The sequence below is a fragment of the Sceloporus undulatus genome, chromosome 6 (genome assembly GCF_019175285.1).
Source record: "Sceloporus undulatus isolate JIND9_A2432 ecotype Alabama chromosome 6, SceUnd_v1.1, whole genome shotgun sequence".
NCBI lineage: Eukaryota > Metazoa > Chordata > Lepidosauria > Squamata > Phrynosomatidae > Sceloporus > Sceloporus undulatus.
In genome coordinates, this window is record NC_056527.1 from 98,386,857 (window position 1) to 98,410,225 (window position 23,369).

Below are 23,369 nucleotides of genomic sequence, written 5' to 3' on the forward strand. Positions count from 1 at the left end.
TGTAGGTCACTTATGGTCCCCAAATTATTTTAAAAAATATTCAGCCCCAAATGCTCCCAAACACCCACTAGTAGATGTGAGAGAAATGTCATCATATCTTTTGCCCCCTGAGCCATTTTTCCAGCAGGACATATCTGTAAGTTGGCCCAGAGATGGCCCAAACATGGCAATATCATAGAGGTATTGGTGGCAGGTAGGGGGGAGGCAGTTTTTTTCAGAGAACGTAGCTCTCCAAAGTCCCCTGGGGACGGCAATGCAGCTCCCTAGACCCCAACAAATGTCCATTTCTACTTTAGCCCCTGCTTTCCCTCCATGTCTATCCATCCCAGGAATCAGGTGGTTTACACATCCATTTGAGCTATTGGCAAGATAAGCACAGAGAGCCTAAACAGGTGGGACTCTCTGGGAAGGAGCTGAGGCTCTCACCTATGATGGTGAGGTTTTTCCCTGGTTCTTAGGGCGGTAGGCTGCAGCTTGCTGCTCATATGCGATAGGAGCATCCGTGTGGTAAAAGCGCAGGCGGTACAACAGGCGTATCCACTGTCCAAATACGTACTCCTGTTTGAGGGGGTGCGTCAGAAGTTGCAGGTAAAAGGTGCGACCATTGGCCAGGCGAACTTTAAGCTGGAATCGAGACTCATCATGGACATAAAGCCGCACAAACTTCAAGGGCAGAAGCCTGATGGATAAGATGAGAGAGGTATGGGTGTTACGTGAGAGAATCTCTTACTCTATCACCCAAATACTGTACTTTTCTCACAGCACTGTGCCTGAACTTTACAGATCCTGGTTGTTTCTCTTTGTGGTTCTTCTAATAAGGTGCTCCATTTCTAGATCTATATATAATTTTTTGAAATGTCTCACAAGCTCATTTTTCCAATCTAACATTTTCAGCTAATTTATCAAATTAATATAAACTACCATTATTCTTTGAAATAGGATTTTATTCTATTCATTTAAGGAGCAGTGGGGGGGGGGGGAATAAACAGCAGGAATAAACTCTTCCAGAACATGGCCACATAGCCTGAAAACCCCACAAAAAACTATGGATGCCAGCCATGAAAGCCTTCGACTTTACAGCAGGGGTAGGCTTTGTTCTGTGGAATGTTGCATTCCTTTGAGAGTAACTTGTCAAGTTGTAATTTTTGCAGTGCAGGTGCTCATTATCATGACCATGAGCTAGTGGTGAGGACCCAAGCCAACAGTGTTTAGAAGTACCCCACCCATCTCTTTCTCTCACTCTCTTCTGTCTCCTTATCCCTCTTTCCTCACACAGGAGGCTTTTGGAGGAAGGAGAAATCACTCTCTTGCCAGAGGTCTGAAATTATGTCTTTTGAAATTAGGACATGAAATTAGGTCAACAGTCGCATTTGATCCTAGGCCCCAAATTGCCAGCCCCGATTTAATTAAAAGAAAGAGATTCTTCCCCTATGGCAGATAGTAAATTAGTCCAACAAAGCAAACCCCGCTCTTAAGTGTTAGCAATAATTTTCTGAATCATCAATGTGAATAGAAACATCACAGGCATGTTATAATCTTTCAGACTTCCTCCTCTTTTCTCTGTGTGTGACTGCCATGTAAGAATAAGTAATCATGCATCTAATTCACAGTAAACATAAATTCTTCAAGCACCATTGGTTTTGTGGCAATAGACTGTGATGTGGCTACTCCTTTGGAATTTCTGTTGCATATGTAGAACCTATATCTGAAACTTTTGTTAAGATTCCAAAGGTTTCCTCATTCTGCGTGAACTGGGGTTTTTTTTTCCAGTGGCCATTCAGAGAAAAGTCCCTCAGCCTGCTGCTTTCAGGTGCCTGTGAGGACTTTGCTGTGACGTTAATGTTGAAGAAAGATTCTATTCTGGCTCTTTGCCGTAATAAATGAAATGAATGAAGAATGATTCAATTGCCTATCTAAACAGCGTTTACTGTGTTGTGTGCAAGATATCCCACACTGACAGCTGATCAAAACTAGACCTAATCAGCAGTAATTTTTGCAGTGCAGGTGCTCAGCATCATGACTGTTGTCACAGCAATGCCTCTCTCAGTCCTAAAATGCAGTAAAATACATGGGTGGGAATCATGTGGTCAGATAGATCTTGTTGGAGTGCAAGTTGTAGCATTCTTCCACCATTCCTTAGCATCCCTAGGTAGGGATGATAGCACTTGCAGTTCAAAATGTCTGAAGGGCTGCATGATTCCCACTCCTGCCTTAACAAACTAACAAGTGTTTTGTTTTGCATGAACTTTTGTGGACTGCAGTGTACTTTGTCAGATATTTTTGTAGCCTGGAACTGTGGATTGTTTTTACTGCAGCAGATTAACAAGGCTGCCCTTCCTCCAAACACTGCAAAAATCCAGCCAGCTTTATTGATCCATGTATCAGATCTGGAAAGGTTTTCCCTATCAGGAGCAGATCTTTAATCAAGGTACCCAGTCTTATTGGCCAATTCAAGAAGAAGCCATACCCAAATACTTCAGATTGTGATCGGAAAAGCTTACATCAATATATTGTTGCTTGGGCAATCCATCTCCTCTGCCCAGGCTACTGTGAGAACTGCAGCTAAGCTCATTGGAAAACAGAAGCCTAAAAGGTGGCAGATGATGCTGATACTCTTCTATCAGTCAAGAAGGCCTGGTGCATTGATCCAGCAAACCCAGGCCTGCTTTCACCACTGCCATAAGGCATAGAACAGAACTGGGCAGAGTGAAGCCTTCCAGGTATTTGCTGGACTACAGCTTCCATCAAACCTAGGAATCATAGCCAATGCAGAGGAGTGCTGGGAGTTGCAGTCCAGTGCCATAATGTTGTTATTTGTCATCAAGTTAACTTTCACTTATGACAACCCTGTGAATGAGAGAGCTCCAAGAATCCTGGTCATCAACTGTCCTTGCTCAAGTCTTGTAAACATAGGAATGTGGCTTCCTTGATTGAATCTATCGACCTGCCTACACTCCTATTGTGTTCTACTTTATAAAGCATCTTTGCCTCTTCCAGTGAGTCACTTATCTCATGATATATTCAAAGTATGACAGCCTTGGTATAGTCATCTTGACTTGTAATGACACCAATGACATATGGTGTGCATGCACTTCACGTCGCCTGTCAACTTATGGCGACCCCATGAATCTCAGGATTTTCTTAAGCAAGGAATACGTAGAGGTGGTTTTGACAGTTCTTTTTGCTGAAATATAGCCTACAGCACCTAGTATTCTTGGCAGTCACTTATTCAAGTACTAACCAGAGCTGACCCTGCTTAGTTCCAAGATCAGATAGCATCTGGTGTCATTAAAGTATTTATGGAGGACTGTATTCTTCCTACCCTTGGGAAGGAACTACAGATCCAGAAATTGTAACTTCCAAGCAAAAACTTCTCACGATATATCCAAAGTATGACAGCCTTGGCATAGTCATCTTCACTTGTAATGAGACCAATGGTATATGGTGTGCATGCATTGTTTTTCTTCTTCATATGCATATTGACTTAAGAAGGAAAGTTCCTTGTTCCCTGTGTGACTGCCTTCTGAGTAGATATACAGAGGCTTCCACTATTAAGTGCTTTGTGAATGTTGTGGAAGGGACTCACCCAAAAAGCTGCAGCTCCTCTTCAGGAAAAGGCAATGCTTCTGGACACTGACATTCGCACTGCGTTGTTAAGGATGGGGCTGGCCGTGCCAGCAACATAAGATCAGGCAGTTCCAGGCTTGGGCTGGTGGCGGCGATGCCCACGGTGACCCTGTTGGCTACATCCCCTGTTTTGGTAACCTGGAAAGAGAAAGAGAGTCACTTGGAAGGCTTCTCTTCATATCTTCATAAAAACCAACCATTAGCAGAGAATGCTTTGGGGTAGCAACATTCACAAAACATCTATTAAAGCTCAAAGCTATGCACATATGCAGATAAGCTGGCACCTGGAAACTCAAATACTTGGAAATCAGCATAGTGTTTACAGTCAGCTAAATAAAGGCTATATCAGTTCTAGAGAACCCATGTTACATATGGCCCTCTAGATGTTGTTAGATTGCCACTCCCATCAGCCCCACCTAGCATAGCCAATTGTCAGGGATGATGGGAACTGCAATTCAACGATATCTGGAGAACCAGAGAAAGTCAGAAAGAAGAACAGGAAGGCACAGCTCCATCATGCTCTGGTCTCAGTGCCCTCCATTCCAAATCCTGTGGCCTCTCAGTAAATGGTACCTGCTGGACTTAATTCTCTCCCGCAGGACCCTCCATTTTTTGTGTGTGTCCTTGTGTTATTTTCCTTCTTTTATTTAGACTGTAAGCCAGAGGGAAGAGAACTGACAAATTAACAATTTGTAATTTGTAAATTGCTCTGGGGGGATTTGTGGCAGAAAGGTATGGTATAAATATTCTAAACAATAAACAAACATACCAACCAACCACACTTTCTCCACCTTCAGGCTAGGTAGAAGTAGTAGAAGGATAAAGCAGGCCTCTCTCTGTGTCCCAAGTAATTCCAAAATCTGGATGTTAACATTGAAAAGACCTTCTCAGATGCAATTCTTTACAGATCTTCCTTGGTCTCACCCTCAAAGCAGGCACACCTCTGTCTAAGGAGGATGGAGTCCCAAAAAGTGCTTTATATGAGTTCCTTACTAAGCCATGAAAGGAGGATTTGGGTAAAACATTATCATCCACACTCACTGTGTGCGTGATACTGGCTGGATTGTTCTGAACAGGATCTTCTGCACTGCCAGGGCCAGCCCTAGATACCATTAGGCAGAGTGAGGCAATTGCCTCAGGATGCAAATGCAAAGAGTGAGCAAGTGGTTGGAGCTGTTTTTTCTTGGCTGTTCCTTTTTGCTACACAAGGTTTCCTGGTCTCCCTAAAGTATTGGCTGCCTCAGACATACTGGAGCTCTCACATTGCCTGTGTTGAAGTAAGAAGACTAAACTGACAGCCCAAGGAATCAGGAGGTGACACCATCTTGTCCTTTGCCTCAGGACTTATGGTAACTCTAAAACAAAGCTATTATGGTTTTTTCATGGCAAAATTTGTCCACAGAGGGTTTGCAATTGCCTTCCTTCTAGGCTGAGACAGTATGAATTGCCCATGATCACCCAGTGGGTTTATATGGCTGAGCCAGGATTCGAATCCTCTGGTCTCCCAGTGTCCTAGTCCAACCCTCCAACCATTACATCACACTGGCCTTCTTGCTGCATTATTAAGTAACCTTTCCTGCTACCACTGTAAAGGGTATCTCTTTCCTCCCTAATGCTCTCTATGGCCTATTGCTTTTTCTTTTAATTATGCCATCCTTTTATTTTATGTTATACAGTGAATCCACAAAGAGAATCAGATTTCAGTTTCACTGAAGGAGATTATCACACCAGGGCCAATGGCACAACAATCGCATTGTTTAAAGATAATGGAAGCATAGCGCTATAGCAATCAATATTTTTGAAGCTGCGCAATTGCGTGACAATGATGAGATAAAAATGATAGAGAAGGGCAATTATGTTCCACATACATCCATTCTTGTATTGTTATTGCAGCATTAATTGAACGTTTCATCCATGTGCCGGTTCGGTGCTACTGCGCATGTCTGAAAAGCATGGTTATGTCCCGAACAGGACAAGATAAAATTGATATTCAGAACATTTTTTTATACAGTTCAAAGAAAATCATGCCCGACACCTCAAAATAACATAGAAATCCACTCCAAATGCGATCCTAGCAATGAAAATGAATTGTGTGTACCTAAATCTCCTAAAAGTTTGCTCATCCATGTGGGACAAATGCATGACTTAGTTTTGTTTTACCCAATATGTTTTCTCATTTGAAACATTTCCATTCAAAGAATTAGAGTTCCTAAGGACGAAAGGGTTAAAGCAAAGGATGAAATTTCAAAATTATGAAGCTAACAGTATCAAGAGAATTAAAGTGATAATGCTGAAGGATTTTCCTCCATTTTAGCAAATCTATTAGTAATGTAATGTTTTTGCTGCCTGCAGTTTTTTAGTGTGTGTGTGTGTGTGTATGTTGGATCCAGATGTAGTCAACCTACTGAAATCAATGGGATATGCACCCGACATAAATAAAGTATGGGAAAAGGCTTTTGTAACTTTTCCTTTGGGCTTTTACCTGCATGAAATTGCTCTCAAACAGGGGACAGTCTTTCAGCACGCCATACTCCCCGCTGGCTAGGCACCTCCGCAGGTCTCCCATTCCAAAATTTGGACATCCAGTTTGCACGGAAGGGGGTCCGGGCTACTGTGGCCTAGAACCTGTTGGGAAAACAAGGAGGAGAATACGGTGGGGAAAGTCCCAAAGATAAATGATAATCTGTTCCGGTGAGATAGTAGGAAAGCGGCTAGCAAAGGAAGGACTGGAATCTCCTCCACAGCCAGAGCCCTTTTCGTGCCACACCATTATTGCGCTATGATTCCACTATAACTGCCATAGTACTGTACTATCCTATGATCTGCATTGCAGTCTAAGGAAGAGATTTTAGACTTCTTTGCCAAAATGCTCCAGTGCCTCCCCAAACTGGACTCCAATTCCTTGGATGAAGCCAGGGCAGTTAAAGTGGAACCATAGCATTATAATTCCGTAGTGTGAAAGACCACCTGGTCTGACTGAGTCTGCATCCGCGCTACAGAAATAATCCGGTTTGATGCCACTTTAACCACCATGGCTATTTAAACTGATGTGTATTTTGGACTGATGTGTTTTTATTGGCTGTGGTTTGCCTGTTAATTGTTGTTCTTCCCCCCCTTGATCTATGGGGAGAGGCCACAGTAACCAGATGCCCTCCTTTTCCAGGACATGTCCCACATTTCAACCTTCTGTTCAGGAGGACATGGGTAAGCAGCATGGCTTTACATTTATAGGAGTGCTTTTAGAATGTCTTATATTGTGGAATGTGCTACATTTTTCTTAAATGTCAAGGATGTCCAGGCACCCTCCTTTTCCAGGACATGTCCTACATTCCAGCTTTCTGCCCAGGAGGAATTTCAAAATGGCTTTAGCTTTTATCTTGCCCTCCATTTTATGGTGCCTTTTAGGGTTATGACATCCGGTCACCCTGTGAATGTTCTCCTTTGGGGTTAAGACACCTGGTCACCCTGGAAGAGGTGGGTTAGGAATAAGTATTATTCTTATTCTGTAGAGAGATCTTGTCTCGCCTTTGAGACTAACTGAAAGAAAGAAGTTGGCAGCATGAGCTTTTGTAGACTTCAGGTACAAAACACACTGCAGAAATAATCCAGTTTGAGACCGCTTTAACTGCCCTGGTTCAATGCTAGGGGATTCTGGGAACTGCAGTTTTGTGAGACATTTGGCCTTCTGTCAGAGAGAGCTCTGGTGTCACTAAATAATAAAATAATAATAATAATAATAATAATAATAATAATAATACTATATTTCCCAGGATTCCCTAGCACTGAACCAGGGCAGTTAAAGCAGCCTCAAAATGGATTATCTCTGAAGTGTGTTTTGGGGACCATTTAATGTACAACTTTCTACAGTGTGTTTGGGACCATAAGTCTCAAAGGGCGCTAGAAGACCTTCCCACACACTGTTTCCACAGACTAACAGGGCTATTATCTTTGAATTTCTTATTCTGCCTTCTGTCAGAGAGCTCTGGTGCCACCACAAACTACAATTCCCAGAATCCCCCAGCACTGAACCAGGTCAGTTAAAGAGAGAGGGGGGTCAAGCTACATTAAGAGATGCAGCCAATAGAAGAGCTGCCTCCCTCAGTCACTGAAGCTGAGTAAGAAAGAAGAGGCAAATACAGTATATAAGGGAAGTGGGCGTGGCGTAGGGGAATGAGGGCGTGGCGCTGGCGCGAGGAGAGGGAGGGAGAAGAACCAATCACGGGCCGCATTCTCGTTCCCTCTCCTCCTCGCGCCAGCGCCACGCCTCCCCCCGTCACGTGACATGGGAAGACAGCGATGGTGGCTGCTTGGGCTCCAAAAAGGCTCTTTCGCCTCTCCCTCTTGCTTTCTTCCCTCCAGCTCCTCCTCTCCTTTGCCCACAGCGCCGGGGTCGGGAGCTGTCGAGGAGAGCCGGGTCTCCGGGTAAGTAAGTAGCCCGAGGAAGGTTTCCATGGTAGGCTAGGCCTCCATCCCTCCATATTTGCTGCTTTTGACTATTCCCAGGTTTGATTCATATGTCCTTTCTAGGAATCTGTGGGTCCTCCAGCGCAACTCTATGGTCAACGTCTGACAGACCCTGAGCATAGAAGTGCCCTGGAGGAAACAGGGCCATTTCCATGTTCCTGGAGAGTAGAGGGATGAATGGGGATTCATCCAACCACAGAGACCTCCTGAGGACCCTTGGCATGTGCCTGTCACAGTACACTGAGCTACAGGGCAAGAGCAGGATGTGTCCCCATTCTTTGACCACAGAGAAATGGAGGGGGTGCCTCTTAGAAGGTGGATTTAGGGGTGCTGTCGGTGGGAAACAGAGCCCACAGAGACATCGATACATGATGGCGCAGTGGTCAAATGCTTAGGGTGTGTTTAAGTGCACTGATAAGCAGTATAGAAAAGTACTTGCTATTGTTATTGCTATCTTATGTTATTGCTATGATATACATATCTCTCTCAATGAGGCCTTTGCCCTGTGTTTTTATTTGTATGTCTTAATCTTGTTGTGAGATGACTTGAATCCCATTTTTTCGGAAAGAGGCAGAAGAAAAATCCTAAGCAAATAAATAAATCATAAGAGCGCATAAGGCCAAAACAATGGTGGGATTTGCCTGTGATCTCCTTCTGTCGCCTGCAGCCAGGTGAGGCCCGGGATTCTGAAGCTTGTGGGCTGAGCGTGCAGCTGGAGCATTCGTTTGAACTGGGTGAGTATCTGGGTGAGTGTTTGGATAAGCGTCTGGGGGATGGAACAAGTGTCTGTGAAGCCTTAATCAAAACAGGTGTGTCTGGGGTGAATGAATATATTTTCAGGGCTGGGACCTCTCCTATGCATTTGAAAATCTGCATGGGGCATGTCTATATACAGGGACACATGTGTGCATTCATATGCTTATAGATGTGGTTTCCCACCTGTGATTGCTGATTCTGGAAATTGACTTAGAATATGATCTCTGTATTGTTGGAGAATAGTCCTAGATGCCCTTCTACAAGGATGGCAAAACCTTCATCCCCACCATCCAAATATGTTGGACTACAGCTCCCCTCAAACCCAGCCAACATGGAGGGTTGTAAGGAATAGTAGGAGTTGCAGTCCAAAACAGTTGGCAGCCAAAGGTTCCCTGTTCCTGGATGAGCAGCACCAGTGAAGGGTAGAGCTTGGGACATTTCATTTTTTAAAATGCCATATGAGGATTCTGGTCACCGTACTCCAAAAAGGTGACTTTCTCAAGCTTTGGTAAAGGGGTTAGTGGGGCTATCTTGTGGGTGAGTTCAACACCTCTATACTGATGAGAAAAGGGTTAGAATGGGTACCACTTGGCTTATCTGGGTGAGAGTGTGGTTGCAATGAATTACTTGAAGGAAGATCCCTGGGATCTCCAGGAAGACACTTGGGTCTTTGCTGATAGCATGTGCTTGGGTCCTAAAGCAGTTTTTCGTGAAGAAAGGGGTTCAATCATTCACAGATATGGCTGAGATTCGGTAGTAAATCCTGCTGGGAGGGATGTTATTTTACCAGGTTCCCCTCATGTCAGATCCATCCCAATATTCCTTGCTTCCTGAAGTAAAGGACAAAACACTTCCTCCCCACTTTCACGTGAAGAAGAAAACTGGGCTGATAATATCATAAGTTGAAACTAACAACAGCACTGGCAACCTTTGCACATATCTGTTCTTTGACAAAGACAATGGCCAGTGAACTCAGGAGCATTAGTCGGTGAGCTATCACTGTTGCCCTCCCCACATCTGCTATCTCCTTTATAATAGTGCCATCCTTCCCCTTTCCTTTTACCCCCATGGAGTACTAGAGGGTTCCCCCATTTTCCAGTGAAGGTTTCGGGAAGGCATGGAGAAAGGGGGAATTATGAAATTCTGTGCAGACTTCTCAGCTGGCAGGATCATCCTCTGAGCAGAATGCTTTTCAGCAAGAACAAACCAGGGATCCTGGCTACAGGATACAGATGGGACTTGGGATTCATCCTGCAGATATTAGGACTAGGATCTAGACATTTCCTGGCTTTCTGTCTCCCCCAGATGACAGTATCAGATTCAAAAAGCGAGGCACCCTTCTGTGGAACATGAGCCCTGATCCTAATCTTTCACTAAGCCAGAAACAGTTGACTGAAGAGGAGCGCAACAAACTTAGGGTAAGTGTGGCTGCAAGAAAGGATGGTGTGGGTTTTCCTGTTCGGGAAAACCAAGTTCAGCTTCTTGGGGAATGAGGATCCATTCTAAGATACTTCTTTGGGACAAATTATTTGTGGAGGGAGGGAGAAGAGCTGTGGATGACACTGGCAGCTGCATACATCCTGCATACATATGTGTAAATTTACAGCGCTTTATAAATAAAGGTTAATAATAATAATAATAATAATAATAATAATAATAATAATAATACTCATTGGAATGCCTGGACTATAGAGTAGTTTGGCATTACCCATTGTGAATTGTACTAGGGAACTGCCTTGCAGGGTATGCAGGCCATATCCTGCCAAGAGAGCTTGGGAAACTTTTTTCTTTGGACTATTACCTCCAGGATCCCCCACCCCATGGGATTCTGGGAGTTGTAGTCCCACAAGTGTTCTTGTGCTAGCTATCAGCAGCAGGGCTGTGGAGTTAGCATCCTGATCAGTTTTCATTAAAAGAACGTTCCAAGACACAGTAAGTTTCTAGTTTTGGGGACAGAATTATTTCACTTCCTCCCTGATTTTCTATTCAGGTGGTGGGGGAATCCTAAATTATTTTTATTGTCTAAATCGCTGATGGGCAGAATGGTTTGTACGCAGACTATTATGGGTGTTTTTAATCAGGTCCCACCACTGCAACCATCAGTAGAAGATGGTACTGCATTTTGGTGCCACTGCTAAAGAAAATCTTTTTTGTCCCTTCACCTCCAGAAAGAAAATAGAGACTGCAGGGAAGGAATTTGTGAGGGCTATGTGCTGTGGAAGGGCATCCTAGGACCCTCCTGTATCTCATAGAGCTGCAGCAGTTACTTTTGAACTTTGTGGACTGCTGCAGGAATTCAGATGGCAGTGGGATGAAGTAGAGAAATGGCCTCCTCTCCATCAAAGAATTTTTCAACCCTAACTGTAGACGTTGGGAGCAAAAGAACCTATGTGGAAGTAGAGTGTGATTTCCACAGCCCTGAATACAGCTTTGGGCAAGAATGGAAGGTTTGATAAATAATTCCTCTGTGTCTTCCTTCTGCCAGGAAGTGGCTACTGAGGGCGGGCTCTACCGCGTGCGGATTCCACGACAGCCCCTGGGGAGCACAGAGGACAGTGGAGTTGAATATGTCACCTCTTTTGTTCGAGCGGTGAGTGTCTTTTGCCACTCCTAGAGAAGCCTTGTTCAGTCCTTGGAAAGGAGATTTGGATTCTGCCAGTTTGCCTGAGCCCACCTCAACTTTTTATCAAAATATCTGAATATCGAGGCTAAAGAAGATGCTAGGAACTGTACAAAGGGAAGCCATACTTTTCATGCCCCTTGGATTTTTGGGCAGGGGCAACCACAGAAATGTAGAAATATCATTCTGTAACTTAAGATAAATCAGTGTGAGGGAATTAACTGAAGGAGAAGTTTGTGTTACTTCCTTACCCCAGCCACCCTGTGCTTGATCCCATATTATTCAGGAATCCAGGACTGGGAAAGAGGTGTTTATGAGATTCCTCAGGGATCTTTCATTGTTTCATTAGCAGTAAATGTTCAGATTTGTAGACCAAAAATGGCTAAGAGCAACTAACTGTAGAAGTTGAGTCTGCCTTATCTAAAATGCTTGGGACCAGATGTGTTTCAGATTTTGGAATACCTGTATTTGTATATATGTACATAAGGAAATATCTTGGAGACAGAACCCGAGTCTAAACACAGTTCACTTATGTTTCATATATACCTTGTACACATACCTTGATAAGGTAATTTTGTGCATGAAACAAAAAGTTTGTGTACATTGAACCACTATTTTAGCCACCCAAGTGGAAAAATTTGGATTTTGGAATATTTTGGATTTCAGATTCCAGATACGGGAGACTTAGCCTATACTCTGTAATGGTGCAGTAAAAAATAACAACCAAGTTTGGGATGTAAACTTTCTTGGCTGAAACAGACTATGTGGACACAATTTAGTCTGCACTCATATTTGGTTATGGTATAAAAACTACCTTGGTGGGTGACTTATGCTGGGAACTGGATGAGGATTGAGTGTCTGTTGGTTCTGCTGGGCTCTTAGTGGGACTTTACACCATTGATTATGGTATTCTTCTGGGCCATTTGGCTGATAGGAGATGTGGGGCACTGTGTTGCAATGGTTTAGGTAATTGTGACTTAACATTCCCCAAAAGTGATGCTTGGAGACTGTTCTTCAACCACTTGGCAGTTAGCCTCTGTGATTCTACAGAGGGCTGAATACTGTTCTCTATACTTTTTATCATCTAAATGAAGCTGCTGGGGGAGGACATCTGAAGTTTTGGGGCTGTATGGGGCCACCTTTGAATAGTATTTGGAAGCTACAGTTAGCGCAAAATGCAGCAGCCAGACCATTTGCTTTCAAGTTCAAGATGATAGTCTTGAACTATAAAGACTTAAATGGGACTAGGATATCTGAAAGGCCATCTCCTCTGATATGAGCCTGGCTGAAATCTAAGATCCGCAGCAGAAACCCTATTGCATGTCCCACCAGCTTGCGAGACTAGGCAGGCGGGTACATGTGATAGGGCTTTCTTTGTTGCAGCAACCTGATTGTGGAACTCTTTCTCAAGTGAGACCACACTGGCTCTCTCCCTTCTGCATTTCCAGCAGACAGCAGACTGTGCTGTTTCACTTAGCCTTTGGTTCTTATAGGGATGGCTGCTCTGCTTGTTTTTAAATGTTTTAGGGCTATTTTTAAAGGTGACTTCTAGTTTGATTTTGGCCAGGTATTTAATGTTTTAAATGTTTTTACCATTTGGACATCACCTTGGGGGTACAATACCTTCAATAAAAAGTTATAAATAAACAAACAACTCCAAATCTCTCCTAGCTATCACAGCATCCTCCACTTCCCTTGTACATACCTGACCAAATGCTTCATAAAGATTCTTGGGTTAATGAGGATGTAGAAGAAAGGAGCTCTTCGTTTGTGATATTTGTGGCTCAGTTTCCAAATGCACACCTCTCGATTTACTTAGTTCTTGACCATTATGTTTGTTTGGTTTTTTTGGATCCAGCCTTTCCAAACCTGGAATCCTCTTGGTGGATTAGACTGAAATCTCCATCATCATGTGCGTATTAGGTTGGAGAAAAGCAGCTCTGATCTTAGGAAATTCTGAGTAGTGGAATGTGGAAAGATAGTGGCCAAACTCAAGCCAGATTGGTCCCTGGGTGTCCTGATTAGTCATCTCACTCATTCACCCCATCAGCTATTTCTCTAGCTAAGCTGAGATGGCAGGCTTGAGAGCCTTGTGGAAAAGAATGTGGTAGTCAACCTTGTATTTTTTTTTATTTCTTTCCATTCCCATAGTGTTCCATGGTGGAATCCCATCTGTCAGATAGGCTGACAGTTCACACAGATGTTGCTGGGAATATCATTGGCCTTTCCATTGTCACTGTGCCAGGCTCCTGTCATGGGGCTGAGGTGGAGGACGTGGACCTGGAACTGTTCAATACCACTGTCATCCTACAGCAGCCCATCCCAGCAGCAATGTGAGTTTCTGCCTAGGGTCTGTTGTCATTGATCTCTGGAACTCCCTCAAAATCTGAATGTATTGTGGCTACAGGCACTGGCTGTGTGGAACCTCTAGATTTGGAAAACATGTGCTTGAGAACACTGTCTGAATAGAACTTTCTACATTCAGTAGACTAGACTAGAAGGGTCCTTTGGTTGGATCCAGAAAGGCTCTTATGCCCTTATCAAAATTGATAGAGGCCAGGATAGTTTCTAGGCTTGCCATGGAGCATTGAGGATGGAGTAACTCTTACCTTAAAATTCTTGAAGAATTGAAAGACTGAAGAAATGAGCAAAGGATTATACTGTAATGAGATTTATACTGAGCAAAACTATAAGCCTGTTTGGATGATCCCTCTCAAAATTCCCGTCAGCACAGACACTGACCGTGCTGACTGGGGGATTCTGGGTGTTGTAACCCACCCACCCCCCATACCTTCCCTGACCTCTGCCAATGAGTGGGATGGGGGTCATGAGGACATCTCTGTAAGACAAGGAGCTACAGCACAACACTTTTTCTATGAGCTAGAGATGGGAAGCAGTAATCTTCATCTTGAGGTAAGGAAGTATCAGTTCCCTCTAGGTTTTTTGAAATATGTCCGAAGTTTGGAGAAGATTAAATGGGAAACTCCTGGGCAGTTTGATGATAGTGGTGTAAATTAATCCAGAGACTTATATGGTCCAGAGTCTGTTAATTTGGAAACAGTAGGTTCCATTGAAGACAGAGTAACATGCTTTTAAGTAGAAGAGAGTAGGACTGTGGTGAGTGTATGGGTAGCAGCTGCTGATAACAGATTTTAAAGGAGTGGGAGAAATGAAGGGAACAGGAAGAAGAGAGGATAGATTGGAAAGTCAAAATGTAAGTGTATGTGGAGAGTGGTAAAAACCTCAAATCAAAAATTAGAGATAGGAATTTTGATGTGCATAATGTATTTTGGTATGTATCCTCAGAGGCCAAAGATTTCTGAACTGTCTTGTGCCAGTGAGAGGAACTGCAGAACCCCACTTAGTGTGTGACTTTGGATTTTTGCCAAGGGACAGACTATTGAATTGTATGGCGAATGCCACATCTTGTAATAAAAGTCCATTTATTTATAGACCCATTTGGAAGCTCTGCACCTCTCTCTTACTGGCTTTGAGAGTTCTGAGAGGTGGGTTTTCCAGCTCTGTTACCAGTGGCTTTCTTCTTTCTCTCCCAGCCCTGAGACGGCAGCATTTATTGAACGCATGGAGCAAGAGCAGGCCCAGAAAGCCAAGAATCCACAAGAGCAGAAATCTTTCTTTGCCAAATATGTAAGTGGTAGAGGAAAGAGCAGGTGCACCCTTTCTCACCCCTTCATGTAAAAATAAAATAAGTTTAGTGTGAGTTCCTGAGCCTGCCTGCTGGCTTGGTTCTTAATCTGGCCAAACTAGTGTTGCTGGGTGGGGATGGAGAGAGAGCGTTGCTCCCTGCTCTGATTTCTGTTCTCCCCAATCCCTGCAGTGGCATTTAATTCTGGGCGGGGCAGTGCTTCTTCTAGCAACCAGCTCTGCAACAGGCCCTCAGGAGCAAGGACGACAGGCCTGAGCAAAAGTAAAGCTACACCCATCTCCTCTTGCTTCTGTCTTCCTCTGCACAGCTCAGTTTTAGCTTAAACCCCTTCAGTGCTGTCCTTCTCCTCTCCATTTGACCCATCTCCCTGTGGAGAGGAAAGGCTTCCTTTTCCTATACTTTCCAACTCTTTTCTGTCAATCTCACATAAAAGCTCCATGGGAGCAGTTAAGGTGGCTGCATCCTCACCCAACTATAAGCACTGTGGTGTTTGGTTCAGTAGGCCAGGGTCTATTTGTGGGACATGTGTGGTTCTCTAGTTGTTGTTGAATGGCAGCTTCCATCAGCCCTAGCCATATGATGAAGGATTGTGGGAGATGCAGTCTGGAGGGATATATGTTCCCTCTCCCTATTTTCATCCTTGGTAGAGTGCATTCTGAGAATATCACATGCTCTCAAAAAAGCACTTCCAGGGCTTGTTGCTTTGTAGAGTTTTTGCCTGCCAACCACTTTCCTGTTTTGTGGCAAGGATTCCACTCCACTGCCACTATCAGGTGAGAATACTCTAAAAGAAAGCAGTGTTCCTCTTTTGGCAATAGAATAGTGCATCCCTTCTTTTCCCATCCCACTTTCATTCTGTTTGGTTTTTCACACACACCCCTCACCCCCAGCATGGTAGCATCAGAGCTCCTCTTTTCTGGTGGCTGGTCCTCTATTCTTCATTGGGCACAACCCTTTCCCCTCCATTGGCTGTCACTGAGGCAAGATCAGCCGTAATCTCTGGTGATGGGTGCCTTGTGATTGGGGTTTGAAGAAAATGTGTAGTCTGGATGCAGGGAGAGATAGATGGAGGGAATGGTTTCAGGTAAACCAGGGGTGGGGAATCTGGGGAGGCTCGTCACATGTTGTTGGATAGCAATTCCCATCTGCCCTAGTTTCAGTCAGTGGGGAAGAATGATGACATTTGCCATCCAATGATATCTGGAGGGATGAAATTACTTCATCCTTGCAATGAACCCTCTTCCAAAGTGGAGGAACCCGGTGAGAGGGCTGGTGGTTATGAGATGCTGTAGCAATGGCCAGAAGGAAAATGTGGGGAAGAGGTGTGACACAGCACAGAACCTTTTTCTTTTTTGCTTCTGTAATTCTTTCTCCTTTTTTTCCTCCACAGTGGATGTACATTATTCCCATCGTCCTTTTCCTGATGATGTCTGGAGCTCCTGATGCAGGAGGGCAAGGAGGGGGCAATGGAGGCAGTGCTGGGGGAGGGGGGCGGTGAATGGGTTGCATCTTTTTGTGGATTGTGGAAAGGTATGGTGTAAATAAATACTACCAAGAGAAAAACTTGACTTGTGGAAGCAGTCCTTCTTCTGGCTTTGAGTCTGTGTTGAGAAGAAATTTGAGGGAAATGTGAGCAGATTACTGTAAAGCACCCTACATTGGGCTGCCTTTGGAAGCTGTTCAGAAATTTCAGCATGTCCCAAATGCTGTGGCCAGAATGCTGATTTGGGCCAGTTATAGGGAACATTGAAACTGCTTCACTGGCTACTAGTTTGTTTCAGGATGCAGTTTGGTGCTGGGTATGTTCTATAAAGCCCTGTATAGCTTAGATCCAGATCAGCTGAAAGCCTAGATCTACTAGTGAGCCTTAAGATCCTTTAGGGAGAGATTTCAGTGTCCTACTGTTGTCATAGGCCCCATCTGTTGAGGATGGAGGAGAGAAAGCCTTCCCCCTGGCTGCTCCCAGGCAATGGAATTCCCTTCCATAGGAGGCTAAGCAGGCTCTCTCACTGCTCTCCTCTTGCCAGTTGGGAAAGACCCTCTTGTTTAAATAGGCAGTTGATGAAATTGTTGTGGGGAGACTTTCATGGGTTGGTGGTGCCTTATTTCTGTATCACAGTCTACATTGTGTAACTTCACAAATCGTAAAGCTGTGTTGCAGAGGGGAAACAGACACATTAATGAATCATGAAGATGTGTATCAGGGTACTAGCAAGAATGCTTCAATGTGCTTGGGGCACATCTGATGTGCACTGGGTGCTCCTGTAATGCTGCAGCATTTCCCAGTGGGCATCCAGATTCACATTACGAAGCGTCCCAGTTCTATTGCATATTAGGCCATGACACATCAGTCACTTGGCCACTGTACAACAGATACCTGTATGTAACAATGTCACAGTGGCCGCATGTGAATATGGACACTGTAAAACTGGCCAGTTCCATTTCCCACACATGTAAAGTCCATTTACGAAGACATAAGTCCCATACTGAATTCAAGCCAGCTTTTGAAAACGATTTTATATTTTTTAAAATTAATGGTTTTAATATGATAGCTTAATTGTGTTAACTTTTTATCATCAGGTTTATAGCATTTTAGCCTTGTTGCGCATCACCTTGGCTCCCGTGTTGAGAGAAAGGTGGGATATAAGAAAATATATACATTCATATATACAGTCTGCCCTTTGTATCCATTGAGGATCGGTTCTGGACACCCCATGGATAAGGAAAAATGTGGGACCTTGAGTCCTGTTGTCCTTAATGGCAGGTATGACACATTCACCCATAGAAAGCAATGGAGCTTGCCATCTCCGGATGTTTAAATCTGTGGATGGCAAGCCCCTGGATATGGAGAGCCCACTGTACCAGAATGAATTTGTACCCAGATAACCCCAACTAAGTATGAGCGTTTCCACGTTCCTGAAGTATGCTGTCCTCAGTGACTCATGAGCCTGCTCCTGAGATTCAGGATTAGAAACAGTAATGTGACCAAATCCATAGTACCATTTACTATAATCCGATACCCTCCAGAGGTTTTGGGATGCATCTCATTATCCTTAGCCAGCAAGATCAGTAGATGATGGGAACTGTATTTCAAGCACAGGTAGAGCCCAGCAGATTGGAGAGAGTTCCTTAGTAGAACTGCCTGTTTCTAGTATTTTGTTTTCCCTTCCTTCAAGAGGACTAGGAACTTGCTCTTTAAAAAGGTTGCCATTGTCATGTATTCTTTGGATGCATTTGTTATTGGTAATGGAGAGGTAGAAAACAGTAGGGATCTTTCACAGCTTAGAAAGAGATGTGTGGTACAGGGAAGCAATGTAGAATCAATAAGTTACAGCTGCTGCTTCTGATAACACTGAAAACAAAGACATCTGAGAGGAGGCACCAGGCAGCCCAGAGATACATTTTCTTCATCTCAGGTACTGTTTTCTCTATGGGCGGCATGTAATTTCAGTATTCAGGATTTGCCTTCTGGGAGCAGAAGGGGCTTCCTAAAAGAAGTTGAAGCTTTTCAAAAGACTGGGGCACTGGCTTTTGGTTCATATTCAAGGGCACACAATTGCCTCCATCAGCTATGTTCATGGCAAAGTTCTTGTTCCTAGACCAGGTTAGATTTTGTGAGTAAATCTCTAAAAGGCTGATTTGTGTTGGATTAACAGTCCCTGCCAGCCTGATGCAATGTGCGTATATTACATATGCATGTGTGCTATTCCCTTTTGGGACTCATCAGAGGTTTTAAAGCAAGACAGCATGTAGCCCTTCAATGCTGTTGAAGTGCAGTTTCATGTGAAGGGTGAAGAACATCCTAGATGTTGGATCTTCTGCCCACTTCCCTGAAGGCAGAAAACAAAAACCTCTACACAGAAAACTACCATTTCACAGGAAAGACAAATGGTTCTTTCACATCTGTCCTTGCCACCATGATGGGAACTGATGAGGATTGCAGGCCAACACCATCTGAAAGAGTGGGCTTTGCCAACCTTGCTTTAAGTAACAGCTGTGAGCTGTTGTGGTGGGAGAAAAGAAGGTTTTTGTGCACAGTCCAGAAGAGTTCCTAAGTTGCCTAGTGTTAAGTAGGGAGCGACAAGTTCTGTCTCCCTTGCCTCACAGATCAGGCACAGCTTGAAAAAGTTACTGCTTTGAATTACAGGTTGCAGAAACCACCTTTAATGGTTAGCTAGAGAATTTTGGGAGTTCAAAAAACAGTAAAATTTCCAAGGTCTGGGTCGTTCAGGTGATCTAATGGCTGTACTACGGCTTTAAAGCCTCCCAGGTTCTAACATCCCACCCCACCCCGGCACAGAAGTTTCTGCAAACAGTACCAACTTTGATAAATGTCTGTTCTTCCTACCTGTTGCGACCCAGAACCTGGCTGTGTAGATCCCCCGCTCTGGTGGTCCTAGCCGGTGTTCTTCCATGCTGCGTCCCTCCAAGTGTGGGACAGCCCTTGCATGTCTGGCCCAGCTTGGCCTGCTTAAAGCTCTCTGGAGCCCCTTGTAGCTACAGTAACCACAAAGGAACAGAATGTGAAGCAGGGAGTCATTCTAGAACACAGGAAGGAAACCCAGGAGGGTCAGTCTATTGTGAGATTAAGGATAATTGGTTGCTAGATTTCTCTTTGTTTTTAAATTAGGATTTAGCAGGATTTTAAAGTTCATATTCAGGATATAAAGAATTTAAAATACCTGATTGTGAGTGTAATTGAATTGCCTGCCCAGACCACTCAGTGCTTACTTTTAGAAGTCCAGCTTTAAATCCCACCATATTCAGCCATGGTAAGTGCCATGGTTGTCACAATTTTTCCCTGAGAGGTTTCTCATGTTTAAGAACCAAATGGCAGGCAGATACAACAGGGGCCCCATTCTCACTAGCCCATTTGCTCTGGATAGAACTGGGTAGATCTGGTTGTCCCCATACCGATTCAGCCCAGTTACAAGTGCCCACTACCCTTTACCTTGATCGGGGCAATTTGCCCCTCTGAAGTTCACATTTTCAGTACCGCTTTAAAATGAACCCTCCTTTGTTGTCAATCAAATTCACTTCCGCTTTCGTCAAAGGTGACATATCCTACAGCCATTGGCTAACCGAATGGGTGCTTTCCCCCCTTCTCTTTTTTAAAAAACTGGCGGCAGTGTTTGCATATTCTGTCAACTTGTCAAATTTAAAAACCTCCGTGTGTGTGTGTGTGTGTTATGTGTATTTGGGTCATTACAGATTATGGCAACCCTAAAATGACCTGGGATTTTCTTGGCAAGATTGGTTCCGAGGAGATTTGCCATTGCCTTTTCCCCTGAGGCTGAGAGAGTGTGACTCCCCCAAAGTCATGGGTTTCCACAGCCTTCCCTCTGAATGCCAGCCTCTAGCTTCCCCTTCGCTTCCAGCCCAGCATTTTCTCCTCTTTGGAACCTCTTTCCTTCTCTCCGCTTCCAGCTCAATGCCACTTCTGAAGCCCTTGCCTCCCTCCAGATGCCAGCTTCTTCCCTTCCAGCCCAAAGCATTCACATAATCTGTCACAATAACAACAACAACAACAACAAATGTCGCTTGCAGGGGAGGCCACCTGAATGCCATCTCTGCATCCTCTTTCTTTGCTCTCCCTCCGATTGCCACCCCAGAATGCCACCCCAGAATGCCATGTATGCGAATGCTACATTCTCATTGTAACATTCACATATTCTGTCTCACACACAAAAATAATTTTAAAAAAATGCCACTTGCAAAGTGACCTGCCCTGCTAGAAGCAAGCAAAATGTAGCACAAGCAGACACATTCTATCAATATGTATCAACCTGTAGAACAAGCATTCGCATAATCTGTCAAAAATAATTACAAAAAAAGAGAGGAAATGTTCCACCCTCTGACCTAAATCCCTCCCCTGAACTTGTCCCGATCATGACCGGGGCCAAGTTCACATTTGCCGGCATCGGGGAGAAATGGGTTTTCCTAAAAGACACAGAAAATAATCCACTTTCGGAAAAACCGCTCTAAGGGGGATTTGCCCTGGATTGGGTGTGCAAAACCCTAATTCTGATGTGTTTAAATCAATGCCAATGGGAACTTTTAATCCGTGTTACAATTCGGTACAAAAGGTACTCTGAATGGCCCCATAGTCCCCTCCATCCTGGAGAATCATTTTTACCCATTGAATTTGGCAACTGCATAGGTGTGAGCATTTTGTTAGCTTTAGAAAGAAAAGTGAAAACAGCTCATCTAGAAAGAACTTGGATCGTTTAAAATTCTGAATGTAGAGAAAGTAAAACAGGCATTTAATATATAGTTATGTTAGTTTGTAGAATCAGTATGTATAGAGAGTTTGTAGCACCTTTGAGACTAACTGAAAGGAAGAAGTTGACAGCATGAGCTTTCGCAGACTTCAGTCTACAAAAGCTCATGCTGCCAACTTCTTTCAGTCAGTCTCAAAGGCCCTATACAGAACGGCCTGTGGGCAGAGTCAGGGTGTCCTGATGATGGATGCTCTGACTCTGCCCCCTGGGTGCCATGATGCTATGCTGCATCATGGTGCTCCTCTGGCACTTGTGCCGAAGGGGCGCTCTACAGCCGTGCCACCATGGCTATGGTGCCCTCCAAAGGCCAGATCAGGGCCATGGCGTGAGGTTGCTGCGGCCCCAATCCAGCCAGGAAAAGGGTAACTCCCGCCACTCCTTAGGGGCAATCTGAGGAGCCCCAATGGTGCTACAGGCTCTCTTTACATACTGGTGTAGTGGTGTGAGTGGCAAGACTAGGACTCTCAAGAGACCAGGGTTTGAATCACCACTCGGCCACAAAAACCCACTCTTTCAGAACAAATCTTGCCAAGAAAACCTGTTGATAGTTTACCTTAGGATCACAAGTCAGAAACAACTTCAAAGCACACAAGACAGTTAGAACCCAGGCCTTTTACTGCTCTAGAAAGGAAGAGGTTCTGATTCAACTTGGAACTGGTGATGGTCAGATAGCCAGATGTTGAACTACTTGGCTCACAATTCTATACCATTAATAGGGCTGATGGGCATGGGAACCCTAGTGTATTAGATGAGCCTGTGTGTTAATAGTATCCCATATGAAGGGATACAGCTTTGCTTCACCTTTCTGTTGTTATTATTATACTTTATTTATATTCTGCTCCAGTGATGTATCCAGAATATATGGAGGCATTGCATTTTTGCTTATACAGTACAAGTCTGCTTCCTTCTTGGAAGACCTGGGGTGGTGAAAGGAGGAAATGAATTGGCTGAATGAGGCCAAATGTGCTGTTTCTGAAGTTTCTGCTGATGCGGCTCACATCTTTTTGCATCTGCCAGCCCTAGAAACTAGCTTTAGATCTTCACCCCCACCTGCTGCTCCACGGAAGGACAAGACACTCAGCCTGCTGATTCTGCTCTCTTACAGCTGTGCTTGCAACCTGCCTCGCCGGAAGTTACTTAACTGGCTTGTACTGATTTCTCTTCAGGGCCAGGCATCTTGCTATATCAGCATGTTGTTGCCTTTTTAGTAGGCCTGCCTCAAACCTGAAGTGAAGCAGAGCTGGTGGTTGAAGGGATCCAGGGCATGGAAGTGTTTGGAAGGACTAACATTGCGAGTCAGTGGAACAGAGTGATGAATGTTGGACAAGGGCTTGGGAGATCCACATGTATGTCCTCACCTAGCATGGAACTCCCTGGGTGACCTTGGGGCAGTCACTCTCATTCTGCCTCTTCTAGCTCACATGGTTGCTGTGAGGATAATACAGGAAGCACCATGTCTATCCTGGAAACAGCCAGGAAGCAAGGTGGATTATAAAACGTAACAAGTAAGGAAAGGTATTCTCTGTTCTCTGTATTTACAGTAACTGGAAAAGTCCTTATTTTTAATTTTGGTTCTCTTGAGCCTGTGGTGGTGCTTGAGGTCCAGTACACAATGATGTCTGAACATCTCCAAACTGAAGAGCCTGGCTTGTTTTCTTAGAATTGACTTCTGGGTATATTTTTGACTGAAATGATAATGTGTCCTGCCATGGGTATTGACCCCAGCCTGTTGAATCCCCAACGAGGCCATTATACCTCACAGTTGCCTTCCCATGTTGGCTGTAAGTAAAATGAGAGTTGTATTCCAACACATCTGGAGGGCATCAGATTGAAGAAAGGCTGTTGGAAAAGCATCTCCCAATACCATTTAGGCAACAGGTGCTCAGAGAACCATTCTTTCTACCTGATAGATTTAGCAATAGAAATAGCTGTAGATGAGACATGCTGTTTTGTC

General features: G+C 44.2%; 2 protein-coding genes across 7 annotated transcripts in view; one reads left to right on the forward strand and one right to left on the reverse strand.

Annotated features, from left to right (window-relative positions):
• FAM71E1 (family with sequence similarity 71 member E1) overlaps positions 1-19,668 on the reverse strand; it is a 20,750-nt gene extending 1,082 nt beyond the window's left edge. Inside the window, exons 1-4 of one of the 5 annotated variants that reach the window (XM_042476805.1) lie at positions 19,483-19,668; positions 6,110-6,252; positions 3,587-3,765; positions 427-679 (exon numbers count right to left, since the gene is read on the reverse strand). In XM_042476805.1, coding sequence (XP_042332739.1) covers positions 427-679; positions 3,587-3,765; positions 6,110-6,193 — 516 coding nt within the window. In that variant the 5' untranslated portion in view covers positions 6,194-6,252; positions 19,483-19,668. Of the gene's footprint in view, positions 1-426; positions 680-3,586; positions 3,766-6,109; positions 7,023-7,562; positions 7,651-7,690; positions 7,736-19,482 lie in introns of those variants that run through there. The other 4 variants (XM_042476799.1, XM_042476802.1, XM_042476801.1 and 1 more) reach the window with 4 other exon arrangements.
• EMC10 (ER membrane protein complex subunit 10) lies at positions 7,885-16,681 on the forward strand. 2 transcript variants are annotated; one of them, XM_042476798.1, is made up of 8 exons: positions 7,885-8,049; positions 8,759-8,825; positions 10,153-10,265; positions 11,333-11,437; positions 13,619-13,800; positions 15,022-15,115; positions 15,306-15,395; positions 16,525-16,662. In XM_042476798.1, the coding sequence occupies exons 1-7, from the start codon at positions 7,924-7,926 to the stop codon at positions 15,387-15,389; spliced, it is 771 nt and encodes a 256-aa protein (XP_042332732.1). In that variant the 5' UTR covers positions 7,885-7,923; the 3' UTR covers positions 15,390-15,395; positions 16,525-16,662. The 2 variants fall into 2 exon arrangements, with proteins under 2 accessions (XP_042332732.1, XP_042332731.1); XM_042476797.1 differs by lacking the exon at positions 15,306-15,395 and having other exon boundaries at positions 16,525-16,681.
• Positions 19,669-23,369: the final 3,701 nt, after the last annotated feature.